Source organism: Muscardinus avellanarius (assembly GCF_963383645.1).
Source record: "Muscardinus avellanarius genome assembly, chromosome: 4".
In the NCBI taxonomy this organism is placed as follows: Eukaryota; Metazoa; Chordata; class Mammalia; order Rodentia; family Gliridae; genus Muscardinus; species Muscardinus avellanarius.
The window spans coordinates 144116635-144134922 of NC_137789.1; the positions used below are offsets into that span (position 1 = coordinate 144116635).

An 18288-nucleotide genomic window follows, 5' to 3' on the forward strand; every position below is an offset into this window, starting at 1 on the left:
TTCCCAATACTTGCTGGTCACTGAAAACTCAATGGCACTTTTTTATAGGAGCAAAAGTTTTCTATGCCAGTTTTCTGGCCAAGTTCACCTTGAACTGTACCAGCTAAATTGACTTCCAGGCGTGCGCTTGTTTGATCACGATGTCTCAACTTCTAACCTAAACTATTGTTGTCTGTTTCTGTGTAGCTCTTAAAACATTTTCTAAATGTGACTGCAAAGGACAGCGCAGGGTGCCTGGTGTGATGCATCCCTCAACCCACTCATGCACAAAGCACTTTGAGGGAAGGGCGCTGGTTTAAAATGCACCTACCATTGACAGTGATGGACCTGAAAAGGCGTGAGTGGGTGACAGTTATTTTAAAGGAAACATCAATCATTAATCAGAAAAGATACTGGTGAATACAGCATTATTTATGCATACTATACAACATTCAGTTCTAGGGATATAACTACACTGCTGTGTCCATCACAGGAATTAGTCCTTAAAAGTTGTACTTAAAATGTAAATCTTTAATAAATTCCAAAATAATTTATTGAGATGTCATCTAGTAATCTACCGATAATGAGTTGCAAACAGAGGCTGAGCCCCCCGGGTGTCATCCGTAGGCCGCTGTGTCTCAGAGTTGGGAAGCCACAGGTCCGTGAAGGGGAGAAGGCACTTGTCGTCCAGGAGGTTGCCTCGGGGCAGGGCAGGCCAGGCCACAGCCAGGGCCTGCAGCTCTCGGGTCGGAGGCTGGAGCCTACAGGGGACTCACCTCCAGCCCTCCTTCACTCGCCAGAGACGCCAAAGTTACCTACAGCACCACAAAACTCAGAATATACTCTAGGAGTTTTTGCCGGTTGCACTGAGGTAGGAAAGTGCTGCTCAGTTCTAAAACAGATACTCTCTTTTGCTTGGTCTCTTTGAAAACCTGAAGAGAAAGTTTAGAGTAAATTTCTTGGGAAAAAAATAAAAAGAAAAGGAAGACATTTCTGTCACCAACCCTGACCTGTGGCCCAGACCCCCAAGGGCAGTAAAGGCACAAAACCCCCACCTCCCACTCCTGCTTTAGGCAATGTGGACATGGTGGTGCGTGTGAGGCCCGGGCTGTGGGCGTAGGCATGCTGCAACCAGGGCGCCACACTTCAAAGCTCACTTTAGAACAAAGCTTTGAATAGTCCCTTACAAATGGCCACCTGCTGCTCTCTGGAGCTCCTGCTCCATGTGATCAGTGAAGGTACAGGCATGGACGCCTGAGGAAGTACTTGGACTTCCAGTGTTATTCATATACTAATACTAGTAGCAAGTACTAGTTATATTAGCACTTCTAGCAATACTAATAAAAATACAAAAAGAACCCTGAAAATCATATGGAATAATTAACAGTAGAGCTTGCAGTAGCATCTGGAAGCATACCAATGTGTGCTATAATAAATAGTTTGGGAGCCAGGCATGGTCGTATACACCTATAATCCTAGTACTTGGAAGGATGAGACAGGAGGATCTCAGGTTCGAGGACAGCCCCAACAACTAGGCAAGGCCCTCAGCAACTTAGTGAGACCCTGGTTCAAAATAAAAAATAAAAAAAGGGCTGGGAGTGTAACTCAGAGGTAGAATGCCCCTGGGTTCAATACCCAGTACCCCCCCACACACACACAAAAAAAGGCTGAGAGTGAATATAAAGCCAGCAAAATTCTGGGATACGCTGATGGGCCTCAGGGTCTGCAGGTCCCTCCCCACCCGCCCTCTTCCCAATCAGCCCAGTAGACACAGCTTCTCTTGGGGTCACCAAACATCATGGTGGTGCCAACAACCAGACTGAAAGAGAGCAAAGGTCAGCATGGCCGTTAGACCATAAGTACTTGATACCTACCCCAATATCCTTAAACATTTTCACAGCGTTCTTCACAAGACAGTATGTGGCACTCTCGGCTGTAGAGAAAGAATAAGGCCCTGTCAATGCTTAGACTTGTGAACACAAAGGCCCAAGGCCCACGGTAAGAAAGCCAGGAGCTAAGAAAGGACTGTAGCAGGCCACAGGCGCAGTGGCTCCGTTCACTACTGGCCACCAGTGGGGGCCCTCTCGCTGGACTTGCTGTTTCTTGAAACCTACTTTGCCATCTATTAAGGGGGGAAAAAGAGAAGGAAGAAGAAAGAGAGGGAGTGAGGGAGGGAGGAAGGGAGAGAAAATACCCAAAGCATCCATCTTGCAGAGTTTCAATGAGAATCAAACGGTACAGTATGTAAAAACTCATTTAAACTACACAGTGATACACAGATACTTCCTACACATGTCCAACAAGAAAGGGCACAAGTCTAGGGGCCAGTAAAAGAGAATTCTAAACCCAAGACTGCCCATGAAGCTGTGAGATCTTAGTTTCCTCATTTATAAAGTGAGGATGAGATCATCTCTAGGTAATTCCTGGTTCTAAAACTAATTTCAAAGTGGTTTCAATTCCAAACCACAACTACTTCCACCCCAACCAGTCCTCTCATAAGAGATGATATAACAGACAACATCAAGGACGGCCAGGATGTGGAGCAACTGAAACGCACAGTGTTGGTGGGAGTGCAAGTTGGTATAACACTTAGACACAGTCTGGCAATATCTTCTAAAGCTGAATATACCCACAGCTGGACCCAGTAACCCCATTCCTACATATGTGCCACGCATATGAGCACAGGCACAAAAGGCACTTTCAAACATGTTCACAGTGGCACTATGCAAAGTAATCCTAAACAGCAGAATGAGTAAAACGTGCCAACTATTTATACAACAAAGCACTTCATGGCAAAAGAATAAACAAAAGACACGCAACACGTATGACTCTCACAAACAAGTCATAAAAGCCAGATGAGTACACAACCGCACCACTTAATTTATAGGACACACCAAAGTGCACAAGAGCACTCTGTGGCGTCACAGGTCAGGATCCTTTTGCATTTTCCAATTTTCTATAATTACTAGATTTCTATAATTTTTTTAAAAGAAGTCAAAACGGTGCCTTAACATACCATATACTGCAATATTTCTTTCTGTTCTGGTTATCAGGTATTTATGCAGCTTCTGCAGATATTCAGGCTCTGGGACAGGACCGCTGAAGTTGTGGACAAAGATGGCAGCAGAGCTGTAGGCCTCCAGCAAAGGCCCAAGGAGCCTCTGCAAGAAGGTGATGAACTGCTGGTGCTCCTTGGACTGGCTCACCTGAGAGTGCGAGAGGAGGGGAGGAAGTCATGGGGAGGGAAAGGAGAGGCGGAGGGCTGACCACAGCTTGCTCTGGAGACCCGGACCTTGGGAAGATGGCCACTCACACTGGCACTACCCAAAAGCCGCCCACCGCTCTCCTGCAGAAAGTCTCTGTTGGACACAACCGCTGGCTTTGAAATGTGTTCTTTATTGCAACCATTTGCTTTTATAGCATTTGTGGCCTGTGTTCACTGAACAGCCACCCAGAAGTTTTCATAATTGGGTGACAATACTGTTATCACTGCAAATGGCTGGCCCTGAGGCGGGCTCTGTGAAGTCTGAAGTCTGGGCTCAACAGCCGCTCCAGTGTGCAAAACAGCCATCAGGAGAGGCCTACAAGACCATCCTGGACCCTCCCAGCTCCTGGTTTCTACATCCTCCAAGTCCTTTGCCCACCACTCAGCACTGTGGACAGGGGTGGCTACGGGTTGGGGGGGGGGGCTTCGTGGCAATGCAGTGTAGGTCACTTAAGCCGCTCTAGAGTGTAGATCACTGCTCGACTTTGAAACCAGTAATATCAAATGAAAAGAGAATTTCTAAATATCAATTGGAACAAAAACAGCACCTCCTAGGGAGTGGGTGCCAGTGTGGGTGTGGGTGCACAAGTTGACCATGGACTTCATGAGATGCCGGTAGCAGGCACCGCTCTGCCCTCCTTTTCCACTTACCAATCCCCAAACTGAGCAGAGCAAGGTATTAACTCAAACAGTTTGAGTGTCTTCACCAGACAGAAGTAACTGGAGCTGGTGAGTGCTTTCGGCACATATGAGTTGTCAGAGTCCCAGTTTATCTAGCTGCAACATAAGCCTCAACTCCTCACTGTAATGCACCCCTGGAGTCTTCACCAAAGTACCTTCAGGTAGCAATCTCGCTGCTCCTCACCAAAATCGCTGTCTTCATCTTCCTCATCACTTCTCCAAGACAAGGGTTCAGGAAGCTTCTTGTCCCACTGCTGCTCTGCAAGACCAGGACTGATATCTTCCTGGTCATCTTGCTATGCCAAGGAGACCGCCAATAGTAAACAAATGTGCACAGGCACACGGGTGACTACCTAGCTGGACCAGAGGAGGCAGTCCCCTGCTCAGACCCTCCCCTAGCTGTCTGTTTAGCCACTCTTAATGCCCACCCATCCCCCCGTACAAACAAAAGTTACTCCAAAGAGCACAGGGCAGTAAGGAGTGGGGGACTGGGAAAAGAACTACCAAGCCGATCAAGTAAAAATACTTTTACAACTTCTACATTGAAAACTACTTTTCCAGGCCCTTCCCTCTACGCCAAATGTACCCCAAATTAAAATCTCAAAAGAGGAAAATGCACATTTGCAAGCTAGAAGCTCGCTGATATGTGTTACAGCCCATCTTAGAATGCAACCTCTGGTGTCAAAGAATCAAGGCTAGAAATGCTTTAGACGGTACTGCTTCCACAGAAGGAAGCACACTATTAAACAATCCCAAAGACATTTATTCTCCCCATTTGTATTTTTCTCTTCTCTCATCTAAACATGTCTATGTAGCAAATGTAATTATTGGTTAAAATAATTTGTAAAAATGTTGATTTAAATAATTGGTATATAAAAAATGAAGAGCAAGTAACTAAATAAAGACAAATGTAAGAAGGCTCTGCCTCTCACCTCTGCCACGGTAAGAATGCCATACTGGATAAATCTTCCCACGGTTTCATGGCAAACTTGGTAAAAAGTCTGGCAGGGCTGAAAAACAAGAGTCATTTAAATTTAAATGTAAATGTGCCAAATCTTTGCATGTTGTCACCTACTTAACTTCCCTGAGCAAGCCCTATGATTCCTTGATGTCCACACTCCTGACAAACCCCTGGTCAAGGGCAAAACCCGAGACCCATTTCCCGACAGTGTGGAGCATGTGGCACCACCTGCAGAGGGAGCTCCTGAGCTCAACTCTGCCCCAGTGGAGCAAACCCCACCAATGGCTGTGGCTTCTCAGGTCCCCACCACCTGTTTCTTTTCTTTATAAGCTTTCTGAAAAACCATCTTACAGTAAAGATTGTTCAGGAAAGTAGTGAATGAAGAAATATAACATACCAATAACTCAAAAAAAAAAAAAAAAAACAGGGAAAGGATGAGGCCAGTTTTAGAATCCTTATCTGTGCCCATCCCTTTCCATCCTCCACTCAAGGTGCCCAGCAGCCACCACACCAGAGATGGAGAAGGGCTGTACTCAAAAATGTTTAATTGTAAATGCCCCCAAGACATATTCACATAAGGGAAACAGACTATTTTCCTTATTCATACAAATATGAATTCCACCTAATAATCTTGAGAAAAAATATATTGCTTTACATAGCTTGTTTAAAATGTCTAAAAGTGCTGGGGTATAATGTAAGTGCTCAGTATACTGTTGGGCCTTAATTGGTAAACTGAGAGGGGCTGGACAGATGACTGTGGAGCTGTTTCTGACTCTCACCACCTGTGGCTCCATTGCCCACAGGTAGTGTTAATTATTGACACAGCACTGACCCGGTGCCTTAGCACAGTAAGGGCTCAGTGACTTTGTGTCTGCCCAGCTGAGCATGGAACAATCTGTCATCTCATGCCTCACGGCCACACGGAGAAGTCATGGAGGCAGTGAGCCAGACACAGACCAAGACAGTCAATGCCACGTTGGTCTAGTGGTCACTGGGACCCAGGAATGGAAGAGAAAGCTGCCATAATGGACTAAAAGTTCTCCAAGCGAAAAAGAAAGCTGGTTTGCAGACCAGGTAACACAGAGCATCCTTCACTCACGAGAGAAATGGTGCCTTCATTGGAGAGCAGATAGCACAGGCTGGCAGCCTTCCGTACCAGCTGCTCTTGGCTGATCAGGCTGCCAGGGGCGCCAGTAGGTCCTCCTGAGCCCCTCTTACTCACAACAGCATAAAGGCTGCAGGCTGAGGAAATACAAGCAACACTGAACTCACCAGCACTCAGTCCCCAAGGCAAACTTCAACTGACCCTACTTAGATAACCTTTAAAAAGTGTTAACATATCAAAAACAATAGCCTGCATCTGCTAGGGAAAACACCACAAGATTCAATTGTTATGATTCCATGCAACCCCAATGCCATCAGAGGCCTCCCCAAGGGCTCAGTCCCCTCTGGTCTCCTTCCTCTATGTTCTCTCAATTCCAGGAGTGTGTGTGTGTGTGTGTGTGTGTGTGCGCGCGCGCGCGCACACGCGCGCTTTCCCAACAAGTCCTGAACAGCAAGACACCTTATCTTTCCTCCACAGCAATAAGTGTAATACTATACATGCAATAAACCAATAATTACCCTTTATAGTTACAGTGACACAGCAGCAGATTATATTTTCATTTGAAATCTAAAAACAATACTGCATTTCCCCAAACAAGGCTATCATCTAAACCAAAGTAGATACCACTTTTTATTTTAGGTCCTTGTATTTTCCAAAAAAGTATCTGAAAATATTTCAGGGCCTGCCTCACATACCTATGATGGCCTCCATGATAAAGACGTGGAGTACCCCGTTGCTGTAGAAGTTGAGCTCAAAGACTGATGGGACAGTTGTGCTGGGAGTAATAAAAAACTCATCATTCCTGCTCGTGTGCGTGATTGTGACACAGTTTCCCAGCAGCTGTATAGCATGCATAACTACATCTTCTGAATTTCCTGAGAATCCCAGGTCAAAGTCACGAGCCAGGACTTCTTCCTTCATCACAAAGAAGTCTTCTACCAATGTGGAGAGATTGATTCCCTAAAGACAGAGACAGATATGGTCTCACAATGGCAGAAAAGACTCAGGCCAACATCCAAAAAGACTCAGGCCAACATCCAAAAAGACTCAGGCCAACATCCCCAGCACGTCTTCTTCCCTTGGCTTTCCTTCAGCCTGCTGTGGCACTTTTAGGAATAGGCCCAGATCACCAATGCAGAGGAAGGCAGACAACTGCTTCAAAAGCTGGTCCCCAGGCATGTCATGGTATTCCACATGCCAGAGAACACGCTAGCCATATCACACGATATGAGTGTGTAAGACCACAAAAGGAAGAAAAGAACTGTCTGAAAATAAGAAATGCTTATTTTTGAGCAAGAATTTTCTTTATTTTTAATATTTATCCAACAAATGTTTCTGTGGAGGCTATATATCAGCATGAGGTCTGACACTAAGAAAATACCTGTGACCCTGACAGATAGGACCTATCCCATCAGGGAGCTTAGATGAGCCTATTGTGGGAGGGAGGTGGGTGGGTTCTAAAATACAATCAAATTGCTGGGAAAATGTTCACTACCCAAACATGCATCCTGTGGCATTAAAATATACCTCGTTTACACCAACCACATTAATCAAAGAACACCTTATTACTACATGTACTAAGTAGTCTGACTTCTGATCTTCATGTAGAGCTCTCCTTTCATCAGGTTTATTAACTCCTTTCAGTAGGGTCCTTAGTTTATTTCACTATTTATCTCACGGTATTAGCCTGGAGTGGGCTAAATCTATCCTGAATAAATATCTAAACAGCTGACAAAACATCCTCAGGCTTTCTACTGAACTGCAAGAGCGTCGCAGACGTACCTGCCTGTGTCTGTAGAGGAGCAGGCAGGCCACGATGTGGGTGGACATAATGGCGCAGGATTTGCTAGCAGCTGGAAACAAACACAAGGCTTTAGTTGCACTTTTTCTCTAATACAGCTGAAGCCTTTTAAAGTACCTGAATTTTAAAGTAAAAGTGTTTAAAAGTCCTCGACCACATTTCCTATAACTGTGATTAACAAAAGCAAAGTATGACTTTATACAGCATTCTGGCACAAGGAAACCTCATTAGAGATCACGCATCATGCTACAGTCTGACAGGTCCACCTTCCACAGGCCAATGGGATTAGGTTACTAAATGACCAGGAGACACCTTTACTGAAGTACCGTGCCCCCTTGGGCTCTACAGAACACCTCTCGTGCTCCTTGACTTCTGACTGCAGTCTTATCATAACTACGAGTCCACTTCTCACTTCTTACAGGTACTGACCATGTCAAAGGGAAGTTTTAAGAAAAGGAAGAGTGAATTTGAAGTCAGAAAATCTGGGCTAAAATCCTTAATTTTACACTAATCTCATGACCTGGGGCAAATGACATACATTTCTGAGCCTTGGTTTCTTTTCTTTTTTTTTTTTTTTTTTTTTTTTTGGTGGTACTGGGGTTCCTGGAAGCCCTTCTACCTCCGGGCTACACTCCCAGACCTATTTTTACATTTTTATTTGGAAACAGGGTCTCCTAAGCCAGGGCGCGCAGCTGGCTTCGAACTTGCGCGATCCTCCTGTCTCCGCCTCCCAAGCGTGGGGATGACAAGCGTGCGCCACCACGCCCGGCCTAGAGCCTTGGTTTCAAAAACACTGTCTAGTCGCTGGGCTATATTAGAATGAAATGTTGGCTTGGCAAGGGCTCACAGTGGTGGGTGCTCAATACACCTTTATTTCCTCTCTCAGCTTGGTCTGGAGGAATCTAGTTTGTTATTATTGTTGTTGTCTGTCTGTCTGTCTTTCTTTCTTTTTTGCAGTGCTGGGAATCAAATTCAGGAATTGTGTGTGCTAGGCAAGTGTTCTACTGCTGTGCTACACCCCTAGCTCCTCAGGAGACGGGAGCAGGGGCACAGGAACGTATTTTGTAACACCTATAGTGCATAACCCAACACTTTAAATTTGTAGGAATTTAACATTATATAGATCAATTATGTTAACAACCTTGAAATAATCTGAAATAAAGATATCATTTGAGTTTTCTGAGACATGACAAAGAATTCATGAATGTGTCACTCACAACTGAAGTTGTTTCCGGCATTTGAAAATAATGTATCTGATACCATATTTACAGCCATTAAAAAGAATGTTTTTATATAAAGAGTTCGTCAAGACATTAATCAGTATGTGAAAGGCAGAAATAAGTATAATACAAGACTGTAAAATAGTTTTAGAAACTAGACAGCAATACCACTGGCTATTTGGGTACTGGGTTTTACTATTTCATCTTTACTTTTCAAGATTAGGATGTATAGCCGGGCGTGGTGGCGCACACTTGTAATTCCCAGCATTCAGGAGACTGAGACCCAAGGATCATGGTTTGCGGACAGCCTCAGCTACTTAGTGAGGCCCTCTGCAACTTAGTGAGACCCTGTTTCAAAATAAAGAATAAAAAATAGGGCAGGGGGTGTAGCTCAGAGGTCAAATGTCCCTGGGTTCCTTTTAAATAAATAAAATATTAGGATTTATTACTTTTTGTATTCTGATTTAGGCAAGAGAAACACACAATCTGATGTGTGTAGACTCCTCTGGTTTGGGTACGCGTTTCAGCAGTAGAGTGTATGCCCAGCATGTGTGAGGGCCTGTGTTTGATCCCTAGCACTTAAGGGAGGGAAGGAAGGTGGGAAAGAGCTACCTCCGACTCAGAGTCAAGTTGGAAAAGGAGTAAGGCATCAGCAGGAAGTGCCAAGTCTGCCCCAGGGGTGGCCCTGGGAATGGTGAGGACACCCCACGCTGAGCCCGAGGGACCGTGGGGCTGCCTCAGATTTTAAAGCAGTCTCTACAACAGTTCACAACACTGCAACTTAGAACTTAAGGAGGCTCACAACACCCTCACCTCACACACCACTCCGGGCCATGCTGACTTGAAGTATGTATGCACAACTGTTCCACTGAGAAGAGCAGAGCTCTAAGTGCAGAACATTGAGGACTCAGTTTGATTCCCCAGTTGAACAAAGCTTTATGCATAACAGCCACTATTCAATATTTACTGTATAAAAATACTCAAGGGGTCAAAGGAGACAAGGATATGCAGCTAAAAACCTAGCTGTTACACCACAGATTAGATCTAAAATCACATCCATAAGCAAGAGGCCAAAAATCCTTTTGACAAAACCATTTTTAAAAGGGCACAATATCACATGAGCACCCACTGCTTATCAAACACTGTCGGATGTTCTACTCGTAGTCTCTCAAACTCCCCAGCATTGCCTTCTTTCTAATAATTTCCCTATCACCACCTGTGTGTTAGGTAGTAGACCTGGAAAAGAAATCTAACCCCACTGGGTTCCAGAACCTGAATGGTTTGCACCACACCACACCCGATCTGAAGGGCAGAACTGAAGAGCGGGGGATTCTACTTACTGAACAGGATGTGCTCTGCCAGGTTCGCAATCAGTCTTCTTCGGCAGGATTCTTCGGCTGCATTTCTGGACTCATTGTTGGGTGTTTCTGCAGCTTCGTTGGCTGCATCAGGAGGCCTGGAAAGATGACATCACATCAGCCTTCCACAGCCCACTCTTTTAAAAGGCAAAACATATGGCAATGATCTGTAAAGGACCTAGATACTTCAACTTACTACGTATTTTATATTTAAACCACAAATAGATTCTCTCTGTTGTGGGTTGTTTTATACACACACACACACACACACACACATACATACATACATTATGTTTAATATACTCTCTTGAACAAAATGTGTTATCTAGTTATGACTAAACAGTCTGTGGCTACATCACTTCCAAAATCCACTGGCAAATGAAGAAAGCAAGATGTCATACATGTTTGAAAACACAACACTTTCACATATTAAAGAACTTCATACTCCACTTCTCTAAACTGCAACTTAATTTGAATGCTGAAAAATTCAAGTAGCAAAACTATTTCATATGCCTCACTTATGTACAAAATGCATAACCTAAGCTACTACCAAAAAGAATTTAGTTCAAACATTCAGGTGCATAAATCAAATAAGAACTCCTACATGACTCACAAAGTCAAAAGGATTTTATGTGCAAATAATAAAAAGCCTCCAAATTAACATGAAAACACAGCATTTCAATATCCTTTATCAGATCCAGAGAAAAGTCACCCCAGTGAGAAAGTGAATAAGCATGTTCTTAATAAGTTAACCTCCTTCTCTATGTGATGTTAGAAATAATAGCTATTTGACAGTTAAGTTCATATAAAAACTGTCACCAATCTTACCTTGAAGGAAGTATGGCCGGTAACAATGCTTGCTCCAGAGACAGTGGAGCAGACACAGGTTTCTGACTTTGGCTCTCCAAATATTCCTGAAGGGAAAAAAAAAAAAAAAACACGATCAATACTCTGACTGGCTTACTTTCACAATGGGAACTGTTTATAAAATGGGCCATGCTACAGAGCCTGGAAAATACTTTCTATATCCTTAACTGTCTTCAGAAGTACAGGTTTCATGGAACCTTACTAAGTATGAAATTTAAGAACTGAAGATTCAGACAATACAATGATGTGCTTGAAAAAAAAAATTAAAAATTAAAGAAAATGGTCTTAATTTTTCTCACATCTTCAAGGAAATTATTTAACATTCGCAATATCAGTAACAGTGATAGTAGAGACAACCACACCACTGGAAGAAAATCTGACATCTGAGGGTCACATAATATCTAAAGGAACCTCAATCAAAAAGCAAATCATAATGAGATAGAGAAGCTGTGAAATGGCTTAAAAATATCAACAAAAAAAGTAGGATGAAATGATGAGGATTCTCTACGCTGAAACCATGGAAGACCAGAAAGAATCTGGCACAGCATTTAGAATCTTTTAAAGCTGAGACAAGAAGTGGGGCAGGAGAGGGAATGTCTCTGCTCCTCATCGCCGGGCTCCTTACCTTCCTCTTTCTCCTTGACCCATCTGAAAATCAAGAGTTTAAGATGGTAAGGACACAGGGAACAGGCAGCCCCAGGCTTCTAATGAGATGACACTGCCTTGGAACACTTGAGTACGAGAATCCACTCAGCAGGATACTGCACCAGCCTAACTGTCCATTTTACCCAGCTTTTGGAGGAGGCATTTTGAAAACTGTCCTTAAGTGCAATTTTTAAAAATAATATAAAATGCCAACATATACCACAAGCCATATGCAAGATTCTCATGAATTTAAAAAAATGGCAATAAATGTTGAACCTGTTATTTCCCAAAGATAGACACTCAATCTCTTGTGTCGATGGGCACATTTTGATGGGAAAATTTTAGAAATGCCAATTTATCATAGTCCTTTTTGCAGGAAAGGAAAGGGAGAGGCGGCACAGTAACCAATCACATAGAGGTGCAGCTAACCCAGGGTGGGAGCCCAGGTCTTTCTCTGCAGGACAGTGGTTTCACGAAGCTCCGTCAGCAGACGCTCACCTTCAAGGAAAACGGCTGTGCGAAATCCACTCTGACATACCCGTAGTTTTTCCGTAACATTCTAATAACACCTCTTGCTACACTCCACAGGCTCTCATTCTTCTTAGGTTTGCCCTAATCCCAACAGTGAAAGAAACACGAGGGTGAGCATCAAAGCTAACACATGCAGATATTCTGTTTTCCGAAGAATAATTTTATACAGGATCTAGAAGTCTATATTACAAAAATGATGAAGAAAATGATAAATAAAGAAAAATAATATATTCATTAACTGAGACCTGTCAAAACCTGCTAAGTATTCAAAGACACTAAAAGAGGTAATCACATGTTGGGAGAGGTACTTGAGTCAGTGAAAAATATTTAATACTACTTCATTTAGTACATTGTTTGCATAATTCACAAAAGACAACTGAACACTGGTGAAGGGTAAAACGACCCAATATACTCAAAACTGCTCTGCAAGCTCTCAGATTAAAAAATAAAAAAAGTCACAGAGGCCACTTACCTGAGCTCTGCTAATTGCCAGAGTCTAAATACCTAACTCTAGGCAATTAACTGAGTCAGCCTCTCAGTGGCCTTTGAGCCGGTCGTTTGTTTAGAAAGCATTTACTGAGTATCTACATAAGACACAATGACACCTTATAAGACACAGGGTAAGCAGGACGCACTGACAACATGGGGCCTATTGCTTTGTTTTTGTAAGCCTCCAGTTATCAAATGCCCTTGAGCTTCTGGCATATTTGAAGCAGAAAGCTTAAAATAAGTCCTATGCCCACAACTCCCACATGAAATCAGATAAAAATTAAACTTCACTAGCACTCTCACACTGCTGATAGAAATGGAAAGTTAGTAAAACTCTTTGGGCAAAGTGTTCTGCAGCATTTACTAAAGCTGGACATACAGATATTTTACGATCTAACAGTTGCCCTGCTAGACACATACCCAATAAATGAATATATATGGTCTCTAAGAGAAATGTTTAAGTAAAGCCAAACTTGTTTTTAAACAGTAGAATAGCTAAGTTATGGATTATTCATACTGGAATACTGCACAGGTATAAGAACAAACTATATGCAGCAACATGGATGAATCTCACAGCAGCTGCTGAAAAAGGAAACCATGTGCAAAAAGAACACACACTGGACTATCTCATCCCAAAGGCTCTGCAGTGCGCAAAATGAGTACGTTTGGTGAGAAGCCAGACAAACGATGATCCCCAAAGAACTATATGTAAGAGGGGCACGAGGGAGACTTCTGGGGTCCTGATAATATTGTTCCTTTGTCCGGGTGTTGTTTATGTAAGTGTGTTGTTCACTTGTGATAACTCAATCAACATGCTTATGGTTTGTATGCTCTTTGGTAACTACTCTACTTCAGTACAAAAAAAAAAAAAAAAAACCTACAAATTAATTTGCAGTTGCTTTGCAACAAAAAACACCAGTTCTTCAGACTTAACTAAAATCCACACGTAAACAATAGGCCCTGGGAAAAGCAAGCCATGGATAAACCCCCACAGTAGAGATGGTGACTCAGAGACAAGTGGTCTTCCTTTTCCAATCCCAGGACCAGAGCCCACACTGACACATCTAATCGCGGTGAGCACGCTCTTCCATGCGGACACAGGAGAGGCGACTCACCAGCCCTCCAACCTCTCCAGACACTGCCCTCAGAACAGGGCTACCTCAGTGAGTTCTAAGCGAATTCACATGGTCATAGCTAAAGCTGAAAGCAGCACCTGTACAGTAAGATGGCTTGTGCCGGCAGACCCCTTACCAGTTGTTCACCATTGTAGTGACCTTCGATGATCCGATCATAGGAGATTCCAACAGGTATTACCAAGATGTCTGGGATGGTATTGGTAGACAAAGTATCTACCACCACTGACAAGAGTCCCGCCCGGGCACAGGACGTCTTCCCACTCCTGGAGCGTGTGCCTTCTAGGAAAATCTCCAAGAACTGCTGCTGCCGAAGCAGTTCAACTATGTGCTGGGATATAAAAAGAAAGCAAACCATTAATTCAAGACCACTGAACTTAGACTGAACTCAGAAAAAATAAAAACTTAAGGAAAAACAGAAAAACTATAATTTCACTATAACAAACCTTCTTACGCACACCATAAAAGCAGAGCAGCACAGTCTGCTGTGATTATAAAAAAATAAACTCATACTTAAGTAATCGTCATTCAAATTATTCAGAGAACAGTTTTCTAAAAATCTCAGCTTCATCCAATCTCTTTTCCTCCCACTGGGATAGATGACATACGGTTGCAGGATAATTAGAGATCATACACACCCCATGCAACAAAGCTCTGTAGAGGATGTCTTTCCGTCCGTCGGGTGTTTCATCTAGCCTCCGTCGAATGAAAAAGCCCCCAAGTTTATGGATCAGGGTACTATAAATTCAAGAATGCATGAATTATTTATAAGAAATACTCAAATTCCAAGTTACTTCAAAACATTTGCCATATGGACATAAACCACAGGTGTCACCAGGGTGCCAGCAGGGAAAGGCAGACATTCTCTCATTTTCCATGTTGACATTCCCATCCGCTGACGTAACTCAGCAGACTTTGGAATCTTACTGCATGTAACGTCCTATTACATCAGTTCTGAACCAAAAGGCATTTCCTGATATATTACCCACAAAGGTGACAGTACAGATTTGAAGAAGGTTATGAAACACTTCTAAACCTTAAAACTCTCTTGGATCTCAAGACATGGACTGCTAAACATACTGTAATTGTTGCACTGCAAAGTTATAAAACGTTAAAAAATAAACAAAATCTCTTTGGGGAAAATGTTCTCAAATAGCTATGGCTTAAAGAAGGTTCCTGTGAGACGAGGGTAATTTTGCTAAACTTAAACTGAGCATAATCGCCTTTGTAAAATATGAAATGAAAATTGGCTCCATTTACACATAAACAGAACTAAAACAATTCTGTTCACGGCCCATGTCTCTGTCTGCAACACTGATGAATTCTGATATGTAGTTGAAAGTTTCCAGGTCACCTTCCTAAACTCACAGCCTCTTTCTATCATTTTCAAATATGGAAATAAATATAATCATTTATATTAGAAATAGAAATAATATCAAATTTCTACTAATGTAGAATGATTAAATCTATTTTTTTGGTATCCTCTACAAGTCAGTCTGAGGAGGCCATGGTAAGATGTTGCCAAAGCTTAGTATTACTATTTAAAATTAAAATGTTGCAGAATAAACTCATATTGAACAAGAAGGGGAGAAGGGCCATTTACAAAAATAACACAGCCTGAGAAGTGGTGTGTACCTGTGTCAATGGAATGACCCTGAAGGAAGCGCCACATCAATAGGCAGCTCACCTACTTCTGTGTGCCTGAAGGAAGGAGGAGCTAAGCAGTGACTGACTGGCAGAAGGCTCACGAGAATACGTTACAAGTGTTCGTAAAGTGACTGGACGTGGAGGCGGTGAGAGGATGAGTCGCTCTGATTAGCAGAGCAGCAAGACTTCTCTGGAGCCCATGGTACCCTCTCTCCCCTTCACTCTGAGATGCCCATCAGCACTTTCTGATGACTTTCTAGTTCAGCATCCCAGGTTCCTTGGAGAGGAAACAGGTGTTCTAATCCTTGGGAGAGTATGTGTGTCCCGCAGGGCCCCTCACACCGCGTGGTTGGCAGCCGGTGGCAGGCAGCTTACCTGTCTACTGTCCAATGGTTAGGACCATGTGTCACGTTTAATTTTGCCTGAAGCACAACTGGATAAATATCATTGAGTTTATGACTAAATGGCTTCTCTTCTGATGATCATGATATAATTTAGGTATTAAATGTCCCCCCAAAAGGGCATGTATTGAGTTAAAAAGTCCCCAGCTGATGGAGCTATGAGGAGGTGGCGAAGCCTTGGGAGGTAGGTACAGCCTCTCCCCAGCCTCTTCCTTCTCCCTCCCTATCTCTCCCCACCAGCACTGAGTCTTATAAATTCACCTTACTAACTACTCTTCAAATGTATGTCCTCCTCTCCAAATGCCCTATCACAGTATTAAGCCCTCATTACCTTTTGCCTAAACTTTTTTTTTTTTTTAAGCGGGTCTGGGGATGGAACCCAAGGGCATTCGACCTCCGAGCTACACCTCTTTCCCTATTTTTAATTTTGAAACAGGGTCTCACTGAATTGCAGAGGGCCTCACTAGGTAGCTGAGACTGTCCGCGAACCGCGATCGTCCAGTCTCAGCCTCCCGAGTGCTGGGATCACAAGCGTGAGCCACCACGCCCGGCTTGCCCAAACTATTATAACAGACTCAGAATTGATCTGGTTCTTTCTACCTAATGACCTTTCAAAATGCAAAACCGAATATGCCATTTCTCAAGAACAGGATGGACAAAGTAGGCCAAGAGCCTGCTTGGATCTAGCTCCCACCACCTATGCAGCCACCACCTCAGGCCTCGGATCCTGGCTCCAGCATCCCATGATCCCACACTCTAACATCACCTGACCATCCATCACTTCCCAACCACGCCATGCCCTCGAATCTCTCTGCCTTTGCACGATGGTTTCCTCTGAAGAGAATGCAACTGCATTCTCCTCAAAGCCTCTGAAAAACACTTCTCATGGTATATTATGCTTTTTACATGCTTCTTGCTGTTAAGTTACAAGGACGAAGCGACAGGTATAGTCATTCTGTGTGTGTGTGTGTGTGTGTGTGTGTGTGTGTGTGTGTGTGTTACACCTCGCTCTTGTCTATTTTTATGTCACTATCACTGCAACCACCCCAATTCCCTGCTGCCAGGACTCAGACAGTGATCCACTCTCTAACCTGATCGTCTTTATCCACTTGATAAATATTTCCCGTTAAGACATTCACAGTTCACCAGCATTCCATATAAAATACATAAATGATGGTGAGAGTCTTAGTGCTTTGCTTTTTTGTACTATCCAAATTTTATATAATAAGCAAGCATTGCTTTTATAATAATAAAGGAAAAAGGGCTGTCATCTTTACAATAACACGTATAAAAAAAGATGTGAGTAAAAATTCAAAACACAATCTTTTTGATATCTTAAATTTCAAAGTCAGTTGATCTTACCTAAAGATTGGGATGTTGAGATTATTGCCAGAAGCAATGTACGGTGCTTTGATGTTATGGCAGAAGAGAATGAAAGTGAGCAGCAGATAGTCAATATGGGATCTATGGACTGGTAGAAATATAAGCGGCAAATTCGTCTGATAAAGAGAGAGACGTCAAATTTAAAATTCAAAAGTCAAGTTCAATGGTGCTTTATAGCTGCATACCTGGTTAGAATCAAACACTACCTAGTTAGTGACTTTTTTTTTTTGGTTGTATTGGAGATGGAACCCTTTCTACCTCCGGGCTACACTCCCAGACCTATTTGATATTTTTTATTTGGAAACAGGGTCTCAAGCCAGTGAGGCTTACTTCGAACCTGCATGACCATCCTGTCTCTGACTCCCAAGCGCAGGGATTACGAGAGTGCACCACCATGCCCAGCAGTTGGTGGCCTTCTTTAAAAAATATTTTCTGGTAACATGTTTTTTTTCAATTTAATACCTATGTAGCCAAGCATAAGAACAGCGAAAACAACAGAAATGGAACTAGGCATGGTGGGGCACGCTTGTAATCCCAGTACTTGGAATGCTAAGACAGGAGGATCGCAGGTTTGTGACCAGCCTCAGCAACTTAGCAAGACCCTCCACAACTTAATGCGATGTTGCTTCAAAATAAAAAAGTAAAATAAGTGCTTGGGTATAGCTCAGAGGTAGAATGCCCTTGAGTTCTGCCCCTAGTACCACACAAACACACACACACACACACACACACACACACACACACGAGTTAAGCTGGGCGTGGTGGTGCACACTTGTAATCCAAGCATTTGGGAGGCTGAGACCAGAGGATCTCAATTCGCAG

At 43.1% G+C, this 18288-nt stretch overlaps 1 protein-coding gene across 1 annotated transcript in view; it reads right to left on the reverse strand.

Moving 5' to 3' along the window:
* Nucleotides 1-794: 794 nt before the first annotated feature.
* Nucleotides 795-18288, reverse strand: part of GPAM (glycerol-3-phosphate acyltransferase, mitochondrial) — a gene marked incomplete at its 3' end in the record, with an annotated part of 47422 nt that continues 29928 nt past the window's right edge. Inside the window, exons 8-21 of the mRNA XM_080693620.1 lie at nucleotides 17446-17582; nucleotides 14674-14773; nucleotides 14154-14366; nucleotides 12381-12494; nucleotides 11199-11284; nucleotides 10353-10468; nucleotides 7774-7844; nucleotides 6687-6951; nucleotides 5986-6128; nucleotides 4858-4935; nucleotides 4081-4221; nucleotides 2996-3185; nucleotides 1854-1912; nucleotides 795-911 (exon numbers count right to left, since the gene is read on the reverse strand). Coding sequence (XP_080549746.1) covers nucleotides 795-911; nucleotides 1854-1912; nucleotides 2996-3185; nucleotides 4081-4221; nucleotides 4858-4935; nucleotides 5986-6128; nucleotides 6687-6951; nucleotides 7774-7844; nucleotides 10353-10468; nucleotides 11199-11284; nucleotides 12381-12494; nucleotides 14154-14366; nucleotides 14674-14773; nucleotides 17446-17582 — 1830 coding nt within the window. The remainder of the gene's footprint in view (nucleotides 912-1853; nucleotides 1913-2995; nucleotides 3186-4080; nucleotides 4222-4857; nucleotides 4936-5985; nucleotides 6129-6686; nucleotides 6952-7773; nucleotides 7845-10352; nucleotides 10469-11198; nucleotides 11285-12380; nucleotides 12495-14153; nucleotides 14367-14673; nucleotides 14774-17445; nucleotides 17583-18288) is intronic.